Raw genomic sequence first — 16,937 nt, forward strand, 5'->3', positions numbered from 1 at the left:
ATTTTTAATTTAATATTAAATATGTTTCTAGTTCCTAATGATATTGTCCACACTTTATTATTGTGAGGTCACTCATTGGTCCCAGCAGAAAATCAGTGCAGCAACTTGCTGCTTATGCTGAGCTGGGGTCCATTTTTGTGAGATCACACAATATAATGTAAATTAAGTACTGTACTGTGTCCTGGTTTTCTCGTCCTTTGTAAATGTTGTGTTGTGTGATGTACAAAATAAACTTTTCTTATTCTTATTCTTATTCTTATTCTTATATTTGATCTATCTCTGGTTTTGCCCTACTAGAGATAGGAATAGCTCACAATTGACATAAAATATATGTCTTTAATGTCTAATGTGAGCTATTCCTATCTCTAGTAGGGCAAAATCAGAGATAGATCAAATATTGGGAATGGCCGTAAGTCATTTTGTCGGGTTATGTCAATTCAACGTTATTTGTGATCTATCGAGTGTCAGCTGGGTTTGATCAAACTACGTCCCCCAACTGCCTAGGAATCAACTTCTCTGATAGTACATAAACGTGACGAGTACGATATTAATTGCAGTACAATTACACGATATTTAAAACAAATGCACGTTTTGGACCGGCACCAAATGCGATCTCTAAGTGCCTATTAGTACAATTATATTTTATAGTCTTGCGTAGAGCCAAATTTTGAATTAAACATTAAGTAGAATGTTATTTTATTGTAGGTATGCATTTTGAATGCATTAGCATTGAAAATATTGATACCGACTATCTACCAGTAATGAAGACTTTTTTTTATGAAATAAGGTGGCAAACGAGCAAACGGGTCACCTGATGGAAAGCAACTTCCGTCGGCCATGGACACTCGCAGCATCAGATTTCTAAATCCTAGCTAAATCGATTTATCGCCCCCAAAACCCCCTATATACTAAATTTCATGAAAATCGTTGGAGCCGATTCCGAGATTACACTTACTGCTATATAGGCATTATATATATATATATATATATATATATATATATATATATATATATATATATATATATATATATATATATATATATATATATATATATATATATATATATATATATATATATATATATATATATATATATATATATATATATATATATAAATAAATAAAATAAAAATAAAAAATGTTTTATTTCTGAGTAAATTTGAATCAAATTTTTTCAGAATGTCTACCTGATGCCTACCACCGGTTCGGGAACTACCCCGGCGAGAAGAACCGGCGTAAGAAACTCGCACGGGTTCCACTTTTTACCAAAAAAGTGAGAGAAAAATTATTCTTTTAAAATAAAGTTTACAATTTTGTAACTTAATATTATATACAATGTCAACATACATAATTGTAAGTCATAATATAATAATGTAGAAGTAGCCTTGCAAGAAGCCATCCTACTCCCAAGATGTGCCATCTTCTATGAAATCATTGACCTTATAATAAGCTTTGGCACACAAACGCTCTTTGACTACTTTTTTAAATTTATTAATGGAAAGATTTTGAACGTTTTCTGGGATTTTATTGTAAAGGCGTATACATTGACCTTTAAAAGATTTACTGACTTTACTAAGTCTGATCACTGGCATGTCCAGCTTGTGCTTATTTCTAGTATTTCTACAGTGAATGTCACTTTTAACTTTAAATTTATTTATATTTTTTCTAACATATATTACATTATCCAAAATGTATTGAGAAGCAACAGTTAGAATACCAATTTCTTTAAATTTATCTCTCAGAGATTCTAAAGCAGACATTTTATAAATAGAACGTATGGCTCGCTTCTGCAGCACAAATATTGTATTAATGTCGGCAGCGTTTCCCCATAAAAGGATTCCATATGACATCCTACTATGAAAATAACTAAAATATACTAATCGTGCCGTGTCTTCGTCAGAAATTTCTCTAATTTTTCTGACTGCATATGCTGCAGAACTGAGCCTACCTGCTAGATTAGCAATGTGAGGACCCCACTGTAATTTACTATCAAGTGTAATACCTAGGAATACAGTGTTATCTACCAAATTCATCTTCTCATCATTTAATAGCACATTGGTTTGGACTTGCCTAACATTGGGCAAAGTAAACTTTATACATTTAGTTTTACTAGAATTTAAAAGTAAGTTATTAACATTAAACCAATGTACTATTTTTGAGAGAGCACTGTTTACCTCGTCGTAGTTCGACTGTTGTCGCTTCACTTTAAAAATAAGTGAAGTGTCATCAGCAAAAAGCACTATCTCATTATTATTATCCTTTACTAGATAAGGTAAGTCATTTATATAGATGAGAAAAAGAAATGGGCCTAAGATAGATCCCTGTGGGACACCTAATTCTATTTTGGTTCCATTGGACCTTTTACTATTTACCTCAACCCTTTGAGTCCTATTTTTAAGGTAAGAAGTCAAAAGGCTGAGAGCAGAGTCCTTTATGCCGTAGTGGCGCAGTTTCCTGATCAATGTAGCATGCTCAACACAATCGAAGGCTTTGGAGAGATCGCAAAACACACCTAAGGCATCCTGCGACTCCTCCCAAGCTTCAAAAATACTACAAAGAAGTCCTATACCAGCATCCGTTGTGGATCGACCCTTAGTAAATCCGTATTGGTTATCGTGCAGCAAATTATTTGAATTAAAATGCACTAGTAATTGTTTTAAAATAATTTTTTCAAATATTTTACTAAAGGTCGGTAGAATCGATATAGGCCTGAAATTAGTGGGATCCGATTTAGTCCCGGCTTTAAATAAAGGAACAATCTTGCTATGCTTCATCAAGTCAGAATATATATATATATATATATATATATATATATATATATATATATATATATATATATATATATATATATATATATATATATATATATATATATATATATATATATATATATATATATATATATATATATATATATATGTGTGCTATAGTGCTGTGGTCACGTTTCATGAGTAAGATTTTTGCACAATTCTGAGGGAATCTCTGACTCCTAAAGGCATCATGATACATGAGTCATGCACATATCATTTTTGGTGCTGTATACGTGATACAACTGGTGTTTTCGAGACAATTTTAAAAACTTTATTGGATTCGATTTTTCCACGACTTTTTTATCTCTACATACCATTGCTGATCTCATTGACTTCTAATACGGTTACTACTAATATTATATTGGCATTTCAGAAATTTATGTGAACAACGACAAAAATGTAAGATTGCTTAATATGGAATTTTTTAATTAATTTCAGGTTCCATGCCTGACTAATTGTTTAAAATTTAAATGAAGTCTACATGACTACAATGATTTACAATGAAGTAAACACTTTATAATTAACTTTAACTACTTGAAGATAAAAGTGTCTATTATGAGTTATCTTATATATCTACCTATATAATCTATATCATATAATAAAGTAGTTGCAGTTAGTTTCCATTGCTTGTTAGTTTTTAACAAGCTGCTTAAAATTATGCTTTATTAATTGACAGTTCAAAAATGGAGTCTGAAATCGAGTTATACTGCGCTTGAGCGAAAATGATACTTGAATGTTGCGCAACCGCGTAGGGAGATAGTGACAGGCCTATTCCACCTTACAAACCCGCTTCCTTGATTTTCGCAAGCGCTCATTGGCAGGTGAAACTTTTAGCCGCGACACTGTCGATCACGAATAAATTGTTTCCTAATGAGACCGTTTTATCTGTGGTGCAATTTTCAACGTTTGGTGTGAAATTGTTAGGAGAAAGGCTGTTGAATAAACGATTAGTTACGATTACATGATTTCGTGTCTTCTGATTATGAATGGTGTCTTTATCTAACATATTGCCGTCACAAATATCCCGATGAAAGTGGATCGGTCAAAAATTCGTGGATATCCACGGATTCGGATATTCGGTACATTACTAATTACGATTAAGAAAACAATTATTTTTTATTTGGCCCTCAATCAACGAGCGTTAAGGTTACTCAATTACGCGTAACTGACATAAACTTACTAAGGGTCAATTCATACCGCAACGCGCCGCGTAGATGCATTTCTAAATTTGTACTGAATTGCCAGATTTCTTGAGCGTGAGACGTCTCGCAAATCTGTCAACTCCATATAAATTTAGAAATGCATCTTCGCGTCGCGTTGTTGTCTGAATTGACCCTAAGGCCTAAGCCTGCAATCACCTACCAAGAAGCAATCACTACAATTACAGTAAATTCAAAAGCTGTTGCACTGCATTACAAGTAAATTAAAGCCACGGCCGTGGGAAAGTGGTTGACTCGACTTTCATACCACGGCCTCACAGGAAACCCACGTAAATTGTCGCTGTTTCGAGCGATGCAGGTTACAATCTCTTATCATAGGATCAGTTTATCCAGTCGTGTTACATAAAAAGTATTTTACTGTTGTTTTGTAAAAGTAAAAGCGAATCACCAGCCAAAGTTGCAAACGCGTAATGATAGACATCTCGCCATAGGAAGAAGTTACACAACGATTTCTAAAATAGCGCATCGAAATAATCGCAGTCAATCTGAGCGATGGCTCGTCATCGCGTGTTGACAAAACAATTGCTGGCAATGTTTTACTACATTCGCACACGTGCCGTTTATGTCACACAGACGAGCACCGCCATGTGTAGAGCTTACAAGTATCAAATATATAGGTTGCTCTATACGGATGTGTATCAGGTAGAGATTAAACCAAATAAGAAGAAAGATAAGTCATGCACTTTACCTAAAAAGTTCTAAACGTACTGAGGCGACGTATATTTTAATCACTAGATAACACCCGCAACTCCGTTGGCCACAAAATTCGTTTATCGTGCGGAAGCCGTACATTTTTCCGGAATAAAAAGTATTCTATGTCCTTTTCCGGAACTCAAAGTATGTCCATACCTTCAGCGGCACGTAAAGTACCCTACTCCTAAGTAATTATTAAACGTCGCCAAGTGCACCAAGAAAATCCAAACAATAAAAGGTTCCAACAAACTTTGATTTGCAGTTTTTCAGCTTTGTTGATTCAAGTTGTAATGGGTTGGAATAGTAAATCAGGGCATTATCGAAGTGTGTTTTGTATGAATTTCTTAGTGGCCATTGTGTTGTCTATCTATTGAATAATAAAGTATGGCCATGCGGCGAAGCAAAGCCTTTTATAATTCATGGCGACAGTCATCGAGGTTTGAAAAACCTTAGCCTTCTGAACAAAGAAAATTTTAAATGACATGAACTGTGAAAAAGTATTTTTCTTTTGTTATTGTGTTTTTTCTACCTTTTAGCATGTTACAGTTATAAATAGGAAAACAAAGTATGAACTAATAGATTGTATAATCGTTTTATTCACAAAATGTATATTTTTTTTAATTTTTCGGTAAGTAACTATATTTTAAACTCATTTAAAGTTCACTCACCAAAAAGTGAGGACGGTGTTCCTCACTTTTTGGTCGTCTCACTTTGTGTATACCCTACTCTACCTTTTGAGGCTGAGTTTTAAATCTCAATTGAAGTCGTCAGTAAGAAAGAAGCAGGTAAGCAACATAAAATCTTGAAAGTGGTAGCTAACAGAGATGATATCGTAATTTGATTTGATGGTCCTAAAATATTATGTTACTCTTAAATTATGTAACAAAAAAATCAGCTGGTTAGGGTTCCGTTTTAGGGTTCTGTAATCAACAAAACTTGGTTGACTACACAACTCTAAAACGGAAACCTAGCCAGCTGATTTTTTGTATATTTGTAGGTTAATAGTTACATAATTTAAGAGTAACATTGTCCTACAAATAGAACAATCCATATTTTAGGACCATCAAATCAAAGTATGAAATCCTTTCTATCTCTGTTAGGTACCACTTTCAAGATTTTTTGCAGATGAAAAAGTTGTTTGTCTTGTCAAAATGAAGCTACTCACAAAAAATTAGCTTGTAAGTAATAAAAAAAATGTTCTAGGGCTCCCTGACTAGAGGCTTTAGGACCGGAAAAATGATTTCAAATGAAAAAAAATAGGATTTTACATGTAGCCAAAATGTAATTTTTCTTTTGTTATAAAATGTTAGTTATCTGGTTCTTCCACTAACGTCTTTAATTGTGTCTAACGGTATTCTCTGAATGAAAAACCCCACAATCACACGTAGTAGTTGATAGAATCACTAAAACAATCGCACCTTTCCGGCGAATCAGTCATGGCTTTAGTCTCAGTAATTGACTTCGGGCTTAATGGTGTCTTACATTGTTTATTGACGATTAATTCGTACTGTCCTCCCATACAAATAACACCAACTTTGAAGGTTAGAAATAATATGGGTGCTAAACTCAACGAAGTTCAAATAATTTTATTTCAACTTGGTTGAGTTTATTTATTTGAACTTGGTTGAGATTACTGTTTACTACATTGACTATTACATTTTTTCACGTTATCCATACTTCCATACTAATGTTATAAATGCGAAAGTGTGTCTGTCTGTCGGTCTGTCTGTCCGTCTGTCTGTCGGTCTGTCTGTCTGTCTGTCTGTTACCTCTTCACGCCCCAACCGCTGAACAGATTTTACTGAAATTTGGTATGGAGAAACTTCGTGTCTCGGGAAAGGACATAGAATAGTTTTTATCCCGTAAAAATGTACGGTTCCCGCGAGATAAATGATTTACCTAATGTAATAACTGATTATAGTTATACCACTAAACTTCCGATTAAAATCCACGAGGGTTTTCCGTTCGTTCCATTCACAAAATGTATTTTTTTTTAATTTTTCGGTAAGTAACTATATTTTAAACTCATTTAAAGTTCACTCACCAAAAAATGAGGACGGTGTTCCTCACTTTTTGGTCGTCTCACTTTGTGTATACCCTACTCTACCTTTTGAGGCTGAGACATTAATTGAGTTCGTAGGGCCTTCATCAAATATAGTACCCTGGAGATTTGGATGCAGTAACGTGACTTCCTATGACCATTGGACATTATTTATTCCAAGTCATGCGATTTATACGTGGTCATTTTATTTAATAAAGATATGCCAACAACGCATGTTCTGATTCAGAACACTGTTCTGAATACTGCAATGTTGATTGCATCAATTGCAGCCAGCAGGGAAAGATCCAGGAAAGTGAATGCGAGACTGCTGTCTTTTAAAGTGACACCAGCGATAATTCGTAATTCGGCCGTCCTCATGCAAAATGATACTTGGATGACGCTGACAATGAAAGCGTGAGAGTCAAAGATCTCGAGAGATCATCCTTGTAGACCTGTATTCTGTTGTCACCATCACCATTGAACTTGACACGCATCGCCGGCGGCACTCTTTGTCCGCTTCACTTCGTTTAAGGAACCAATAGGCCCTGAATTTTTTCTAGAGGCTCTTTGTGACTGAATACCAGCGTAAAGAGAATTACAGAAAAACTCGGCAAAAAGCTGTGACAGTTTATTTATAAGCATCCATCCATACTAATATTATAAATGCGTAAGTGTGTCTGTCTGTAACCAACTCACGCCCAAACCGCTAAACCGATTTTGATGAAATTTGGTATGGGGATACTTTAAGTCCCGGGAAAGGACATAGAAAACTTTTCATCTCGGAAACATACCCCGCGCGATATTTTGGAGCAACGGAGTTGCGGGCGTTATTTAGTGCAAAATAAATAAAAAGCCCAAAAACTGGTAACTGCTATGGTATCTATACTAGTATTTTTTCTTCATTACTTGTTTACCCACTTTTTAACGTACCTAACTACTAATCGTTTGATGACATACCCATGTATATCATCTAGACTTGGCAGCAACTTGATACTAAGTAAGCAATACTAAACATCTTTTTCATTACATAAAGAGAAACGTGAAAACAGTTGCAATTTACTGCAGGTAAATACGAACTGTGGGTATTAAATACTATTTACCTTGTTAATAACTATTATTTTAAATACCTTTTCGTGCAGGTATTCATTTGACATTGTAAATAGTTGTCACGTTTAAAACATGATTTACACCTTGACTACATCCAAATGAAGAAGATTATTACGGAAATGATAATATCAGGAGGTAAAAACCTCTAAAATAGAACAGGCCAAAAGTCATAAAGTTAAACATTTTATTGTTTAGCCTTTTAAATATTTTCAAGTATCAAGATTGTTGAAATGCATTGCAATCACCACCACTTAACTTGACAGATAGAGTATGGAGAATCTGTCAAAAAAGTTGTGGATAGCCTATCCGACACTTTATCAGGAAGTGGTGAAACAGGCCCTTAGAGCTATGATAAAATCCAGTTAATGTTTGCTAGATTATGTCCGTATTCTTAGTTTCCTGTTGTTAGGCTACTTTCTAGATAACGTTTAATAATATTTGCCTAGAATTTAGATAAAACCATACCGTCTTAATGTCGTTTAAAAGTGAGGAATCGCATCAATGGGAAAAATGTTTTTCTGAGGGTAGAAGCGTAGACATTCTTGCGATGTAAGGCTTTAAGTATTGTATTACGTAGGTACACACTTATTAAAGAAAATGGTCCTATTTTTCGAGGTCATCAAAAAATAATAACTAATAAGTAATATATAAAAACCTGTCGAATTTGAACGTGACATGAAGCTGACATGGGTAAATATTGTTTTGGGGGGTAGACGCGATAAACACTCATGTTTAATAATATTAGGCGTAAAACAAACTATTCGATTGAACTAGAATAACATTATTATATTAAGAAGGTCAGAGCGCTTTGTAAGTTTTTAGCCTATATTAGTTTATAAATTACAATAGATAGTTTTTATAATAATAATAAGACAACACAGACTAGGACAAAAAGTTACTATCAATTATACTTACGGTTGATCGCAGTAGTTATTTCATTTGGGGATTAAACGTAACTCTACTTTTATTACCTTAGGGCTTATACTCTAGTCTCTACAGTCTGCGCGTAATGAAAGTTTAAAGATTCGAGGGACTGTTTTATAAAGAGGGTTGATAAGACTATAGGGCCTAGATTCAAGATTTGCAGCATCAGTAAATCTCTTAGGCTTTACCAGCTACTATAGAACCTTAAATATATTCGCTTTAAGAACGCACTGATTCATGCATGGCATATTGAGTTATCAGTTTGACACCCGTGCGGACGAACGAGCGATCGTAAATCATCGCATGTACGGTAGTGGACAAATCTGGTGTACGGTGAACGACTTTTGGAACTTTGGAATACCAAAATGTGTCCTACACGTCCCACAACGCAACGTGTAGGAACACGTTGCGTTGCTCTACGCCACACTTTTTTCAGAGCCCGGTTTACTACCGGGCTCTGCAGGAAGGGCTTGGCAGGAAAATTTAGCCAACCAAACCAAATCCTCCGCCTTACAATAGGGTTGTACAGTGTCTTCCGGCCATCGTTTGTGCGATGCTGGACAGCCAACACTTTTGGAGGGCGGTCGAGACATTCTCTGAAGCGCCAAGCGGTAATGTCGTCGAAGGAGGAGGCGGAGCGTAGGCGAGAGGCAGAGGCGCTCGATCCTCGGAGAAGGCCGAGGCGGAGACCAAGGGCCAGACATGGCCACGACATCCCGCCTTAGCAGCCCCCCTAGACAAGTGGCAAAACGCTAACGCTACAAAATGTATGGATTTGACATTAGTATTCGCTAGCGAAGCGATGACTTATGTCTAATCGCATACATTTTGTAGCGTTAGCGTTTTGCCACTTGTCTAGGGGGGCTGGAGAGCTCGGGGCGTCGGCATGAGGCTGCCGTCGCCCATGACATCGAGTCCCGAGTAGGCCACGATGCACTAGGAGTTTCAGCGCATCGTCGCGGAGTGGTGTGGAATGTGGTGTTTCCACGAGTTGAGCCTAAATAGGCAGCGTGATACACGACCACAGCCCCACCGCCTGTGGGGCTGCGGTCGTGTATCACGCGTTTCCCGTAGTCCCACCTTCAGGAGCAGGAACACCGTTGGGGTTTTGGGACCCGGGGATGCAAAAGGGTTGTACAGTGCGGTGGAATACCCGCTTAAGTTTGAAATAATTAAATCAAAACTCGCAGGCATATTATGCCGTAGGATATGAGTCGTTAGATACGCCACGTCGAGCTATTTTGTTCCTATCTCTGCGTTATTATAGTAATCTGCGTCGTAATGCCATATTATTTAGACGTGATAAATTGATACAAACACAATCATTTCAATGGTCAACGCCAAGGTCTAGACTCTAGAGGAATTTTCACAGGACAGTAGAAAATTTCCTTGAAGCCTTCCTTACATACGAAACTAAAGTAATAATGATAAAGTAGAAAAAACCTAAGTTTTAAATAAGTCGTTGAGAAAATATGCGAATGCGAACCTGTAAAGCTTTAGTTACCCACGGTTATCCTGTAAATGCCTAAGGGCCTGTTTCACCACTCTTAGATAAAGTGCCTAATAGGCTATTCACAACTTTTTTGACAGATTTTCCATACTTGATCTGTCAAGTTAATTGGTGGATAGCCTTATCAGGAAGAGGTGAAACAGGCCCTAAGTCTTGAAAAAAATTAACGAAACTATTAGGTTAAGTTACGCTAAAGTCTAAACAAAGAATACAGCAAATACCGACTCTCAATTTGAGAAAGGTACCCGTGATTGAAAAGTGGAAACTTTTATAGCGGATGCTGATGAAGAAATTTAAACAAATAATTTTTTTTTCAGCGCCAGAATCGACGCGAGGTGAAGACTTTGGCTACGATGGACAGTCAGGTACTTTAGATTAAACTTAAGAACTTGTACCGAATGAAAAACAATTGCCAAAGAAATCTAAAAGACTTGATCGCACATAAAATATCAAAGCTCATACAAAACAGCGCTTGAAGCGGTAAGAGTTAAGACCAATTTGCGCAGATACTTGTACTGTATTGTTTGTATTATGTTTTAATGTGCAAATAAAGAATTTATTATTATTCTTATTAAAACAGCCACCACACTTTATACGTGGAAGAGCCATGCTTCGGCACGAATGGGCCGGCTCGACCGGATAAATACCACGTTCTCACAGAAAACCGGCGTGAAACAGCGCTTGCGCTGTGTTTCGCCGAGTGAGTGAGTTTACCGGAGGCCCAATCCCCTAACCCCTACCCTATTCCCTTCCCTACCCTCAACTATTCCCTTCCCTTCCCTACCCTCCCCTTACCCTATTCCCTCTTAAAAGGCCGGCAACGCACTTGCAGCTCTTCTGATGCTGCGAGTGTCCATGCTCGTTTGCCCCCTTATTTCATAAAAAAAAAATACGAAAAGAAAGCAAACAACTCAAAGATAGCACCAAATACAAGGGAAGCTAGCAGAATCATGTAATTATTTACTTTTCCAAACCCTCATAAACCAATTTTCACTACTTTTCAAATTAAGCAGTACTCAAGTCAATGCTATTCTTTTCAATCCGCCAAACAAGATAGAGCTGAGGCTTTTCACCGACTTAGGGCTCCCACACAGCACTGCGAATTCTCAGTGTATTTCAATGTGGAGCCCTTAAAAAAGGAGGCGATTCTACGTTAGGGAGTAACAAAAGTAAGTAATAATACTTTAGGGCGTGTATACCCTTATATAGATTTCACTGTGAAAGAAAGAAAAGAAAAAATTTGTAAAGTGACGGATTAAGACTACTCGATGCCCTAAGCAATCCGTGCCTGTGTACCCCCCCCCTCTAATCCATATGTCAACTAGAATCGCTCTTTAAACTTGTACCACTAGTTTTAGCACCTAAAAACATTAGTTTTTTCCTAGAAACTTTTTTTGGTGTGGTTTTTGGTGACGTGAGAGTGAGACGTGATGCCCTAAGGACGGATGATTTTTGTCCTTCTTCTGGTGCCCCCTCAGACGTGATGCCCTAGGCAATTGCTTAATTTGATTAAAGGGTTAATCCGTCACTGATTATCAGCGTCGTTACTTTCATAGCGAACTCTATACAGGGGTTATACACAAACTAAAGTATTATCACTTAGATTTGTTACACCCTGTATATTTGACTATTATTTTTCCTAGGTCCATCGCATTGGGGTGACCGGTACCGGGAGTGTCGGGGGAAACACCAGAGCCCCATCAACATCAACATCCTGACGGTCAAGAACGTCGCGCTCCCTGACCTCGTGTTACGGGGCTTCGACGACCCCATCGATGACGTGCATGTTACTAATAATGGACACACGGGTACGTTCATTAGCATCGTTGGGCAGGGGGCGACGCTAGGCGACCGCCTAGGGTGCCGAAGGCAAAAGAAAAGGACGCCGCGGGCTCCTATTTTTTTAGCACTACCAGCACTACCAGTCCGCCCAGGGCGGTGGTAATGCTAAAACCGGCACTGGGTACGTTGGTAATTACTGTTTATTTTTTCTCTAACAGCACCTCAAGGATCACTCCCATAAAGTCTCTACATCTTCGTATTATGTACGAACTACTATCAGAGAAATTGATTCCTAGGCAGATGGCGGACCGCGGACCTAAGTAATTTGGTCGCGTTAAGAGGATACAACAGCGGCTAGAGAAATGAAAAAAAAGGACGTGTAATATCTATAGCTGTCTCCCTTACCTCAAGCCTATACCGCAGAACGCGATAGAGACAACTGCAGAAAATCCAGAAAATCAACGATTCGTTGTCCCCTGATTCCTTCTCCAAAACTTAACCGATTTAAGTACTTTTTTCATTAAAGATTTAAAAAAGGCTTGAGCTGTGTTCCTATGTTTTGCTTTTTTTGTATAATCTAGCCAAATCTGTTTTCTGGACGTTTGAACACAGTGGAAAATCTGGCCATTTTTTTGGGTTTTTGAACGTTCATATCTTATTTAATAATTAAATTATGAAAAAAAAGAAAACATAGGGACATTGTATTAGTGGCCGTAGATATTCAGGAAAAAAATTATAACTCTACTAGCATTATCCAGGGAGGAAACAGGGGACAACGTTTGTATGGAAAAAAGGGCGGTGTGGAATCCTCTTAAGTAAAAAACTAAAAAGCCATCCGACCGATCACAATCAACATTGAATTGACATAAGCCGACCAAATAACGTAGGTCCATCAACTGCCTAAGGAATCAATTTCCTGGATGGTACATAGGGCATAATAATCCTTCAAGCCCCATAAGAGCACCGGTGATCGCGACAACAATTATAGAATACATTTCCAAGAATCCGCGATCGAAGAAATAAGGGCATAAAAGACCAATATAAGGTTGTGTGGTAAATAGAGATCAAGAACGAACCCCGGCATCGACGACTTGTATGTCACCAATAATGGATCCTACCAAAAACATTTCTTGTCAAATGTTGCCGAGACGACCACATAAGGACCCTGTGAAAAAGATCTCATGTAGAGCCAAGCTTCTGAATCTACACGGCTTAACGCTACCGACACTAACTTAATAAGGCACCATGTTAAAAAATTGTCCAAGATGGTATATTACGCCTCTGCATAAAAGTACCTCACTCGACGTTTTTGTCAGTTGTCACCGATCAAGCGGATCTAAAAAAATCGATTCTAATTAAGTTACTATTTACTAACATGGGTACATAGACGGGAGTCTAACGGAAACAATTAAATGCTTAAGGCGCTAGTACATTACAATTCAATGCCTAGACGAGGTTAATACCTTCTTAGAAGAATAATCCCGATGTAGAGAACAAGTAAATCGAAACAACTTATTTAATACCACAATGTATTCATAAAAATAATAAAATGTATAATATAATTATTGTTTAGAAGTTTTAAGTATATAGTCACGACATACTTATACAATGTTATTGATGTCGTTGCCTGTCGACGAAATATTATGAAAAAGGTTTAACTGCCTTTTTCATAATACGGTTGAGTTTAAAAAAAATCGTTGTATCGGGAACAAGCGCAATTAATACTCGATGGTAAATAATAGTATTATGTATGTAACGTGGCAGAGCCATGCTTCAGCACGAATGGGCCGGCTCGACCGGAGAAATACCACGTTCTCACAGAATACCGGCGTGAGACAGCGCTAGCGCTGTTTCGCCGAGTGAGTGAGTTTACCGGAGGCCCAATGCCCTACCCTATTCCCTTCACTACCCTCCCCTATTCCCTTCCCATCCCTACCCTCCCCTATTACCCTATTCCCTCTTAAAAGGCCGGCAACGCACCTGCAGCTCTTCTGATGCTGCGAGTGTCTATGGGCGACGGAAGTTGCTTTCTATCAGGTGACCCGTTTGCTCGTTTGCCTGCTTATTTCATAAAAAAAACATCTCCAGTCGATGCGGCAAATGCTTTTAACTATTTTAGGTAAGGCGTTCTCGTGCCTTTATGACTGGTACTGACCAGTCATAAAGGCACTAGAAGCCTACTGAGGCAAGTATAAATTTTGATGGTTTTGTACTTGCATATCACCGTTATCACGCGATAAGTAGGTAAGAACTAAGAACCTAGGGTCACAATAATTACATTTCAATATATATGGTAAGTAATAACTATTTTATGAGTTATGACAGACCATAATATATCCGTGTGGTATAAGACCGGATTCGATACCGGTACGTGCTAGATCCTTATCACGGATCCATTAAGATTAAAGAAACTGTTTTATTATCTAAGCATGATCATTGATCTATAACTATCCTCTGACGCACGGAAGGAACACAAAATGTCGATGGTGCTATTAGGGAAATACTCAAATTTTGACGTCAAACTTAGTTTTCCTCTAGGCTCTATGTAACATCCTTTAGGAAAAGCGTGTAACTAAAGTCCACGTGTAAAGACCTTAAAACAAACGTTGTTTATTTTACCTACTTGTTAGTTAACTTGACAGTGCTAGAAATCTTTAATTGAATAATCTTGTATTTGATGAAAGTTATTTGCCATGACTCTCTGCGTAAGACAAATACAATAAATCTTATATAAGTAATCCAAAGCCTTCGTAACTTCATATTCCAAACTATATAAATAACTCAGACCAGAAACTGAGGAGTGGTTTCGCAAGGGCGAAAAGTAACAAACATCCTTACAAAAGTTCCTATTATAATAGGAACGTTTGATTATCTTTTATCAAAAGTGGCACCAAATAGTTCGTATAATGATATACTCGGCGCTGGCTAGCCAGTTCCTTTGCTTAAACTTGGCTTTGACATAAAACTGACGATAGGGATTTAGTTGCGTTATTCGACATTTTCGAATCCAAGCCGAACCTGTGAATAGCTACGCAGTTTCAAATATATATTTTAAAATTCCAGTGCTAATCGAAGTGGAGAACGAACCTCATCCGTCCATCAGCGGTGGTCCCCTGGACGGCGGGTACATCTTCAGCCAGATGCACTTCCACTGGGGTGACAACGATACCCTCGGCTCCGAAGACAAGATCAACCATAGGAGGTGAGCTATAGCTAACTTCTAGGCAATAAAATTAGTTTTGTTAATTACGCAAGAGTAATCCTCTGTGGTAGCTTGGTAGTAGTGTGGTAAAATTGGTTTTAATTTGACCTACAAATTATAACCAATTTTCTGGCATCGGAACAGCGGTAAATAATGTTAAGATAGTTAATATATTCGATGCGATGCGAGACAGTGTGACTTTACTTAGGTACCTACACCTAATCACTAATCAGTCACCACATTGAATTATAATATGAACTAGAAACCTGAAAACGAGCAGTCGGATTGCCTGATGAGCCCTAGCCCCTAGACCTTCGATCACTAGACAATAAATGTAAGTTGCGACCCAACATCATAGACAAAATATAGGCAAAACGCAAGTTGCTGTAAGTCGGTTCTCCGTGCTATACATATAAGACGCTGTTTCCAAGTAGCCAATCAATAAATGTATTTGTGATCTACTTATATCTCAAAATGTATTAATTAATAATTATTATTATGGCTTTTACCTTGAGTAAACTATTCAGACAGTTAATAATAAACTGTTAGCAGTTTCCAAACACTAACTAGGTAAACTACAGACAACTAGAACCATAAAGTATTGCAGTTAAATGTATTAAATTATTGTTTCGTATTGTTTTATTACAAAGACGATAATTTCGAACGTGTTCTTGCATTGTTCTAATGTAATCTTTAATGTTTTAACTTTTACACTTAGTTAGGTTCGTATGTACTTAATTCCATATTACGGTATTTTACAAATAAACAAGCAAACAATTTTACAAGAAAACCATTTTATTAGAAGTTAATCAATTTCTTTTGTAAATTGTTTGCAAAATTGATTAGTCACTTACACGATGAAATTCGAATTTTATAGGTAACTTTCATGTTATATATACAGGGTGTAATAAAACTAAGTGATAATACATTAGGGTGTGTATGTCACTTAAATAGAGTTCACACTTCACTGTAAAAGTTGCAGCGTTGAAAGAGAATTACTTTTGAATTCAATGTTTCCATAACTCATATTATTATGTACTTAATGAAATTTAATTAATAATCTATGAAAAATGCTTCATATTATTTTAATTTACCTATTCTGTATGTAACAGAATAAATTATATATTCACACACCATTGTCATTGTAGGATATGTTAGAACTTAGAACTATTATAAGTTATAACAATGTTACCCTTTTGACTACATATCTGTGAATAAAATATGATCTTGATTCTTGATTCATAAGAAATGCCCCAACGCAACGATATTTACCCATTCCCACTACTTACTTCCAGTTTCCCTATGGAGCTGCACATGGTGTTCTTCAAGGCGGAATACGGCAGCGTGTCGGAGGCGGTGCAGCACAAGGACGGACTCACCGTCCTCGCATTCTTCTACGAGGTATGTACTTATTCTTAACTATGGACGCGACTGGGGCCATTTTTTAGCCGTTTTTTTGACCGAATGGGTAACTTATAAGGTTCATAAGGATTAATAGTCAGGGTTCCCAAAAAAAATTTTTTGTGATTACTATCAAGCAAATTTTTCGTGAGTTCGTCGTTCGAACAACAATTTCCTCTGCAAAAATTCTCGAAAGTAGTAGCTAACAGAGATAGAAAGGATTTAATATTTTGATTTAATGGCCC

General features: G+C 37.0%; 1 protein-coding gene across 1 annotated transcript in view; it reads left to right on the top strand.

Moving 5' to 3' along the window:
- LOC121727451 (carbonic anhydrase 7-like) overlaps positions 1–16,937 on the top strand; it is a 30,530-nt gene that overhangs the window by 8,886 nt on the left and 4,707 nt on the right. The window contains exons 2-5 of the mRNA XM_042115320.1: positions 10,625–10,672; positions 11,951–12,115; positions 15,153–15,291; positions 16,587–16,692. Of these exons, the coding sequence (XP_041971254.1) occupies positions 10,625–10,672; positions 11,951–12,115; positions 15,153–15,291; positions 16,587–16,692 (458 nt within the window). The remainder of the gene's footprint in view (positions 1–10,624; positions 10,673–11,950; positions 12,116–15,152; positions 15,292–16,586; positions 16,693–16,937) is intronic.

This window comes from Aricia agestis, chromosome 5, assembly GCF_905147365.1.
Source record: "Aricia agestis chromosome 5, ilAriAges1.1, whole genome shotgun sequence".
In the NCBI taxonomy this organism is placed as follows: Eukaryota; Metazoa; Arthropoda; class Insecta; order Lepidoptera; family Lycaenidae; genus Aricia; species Aricia agestis.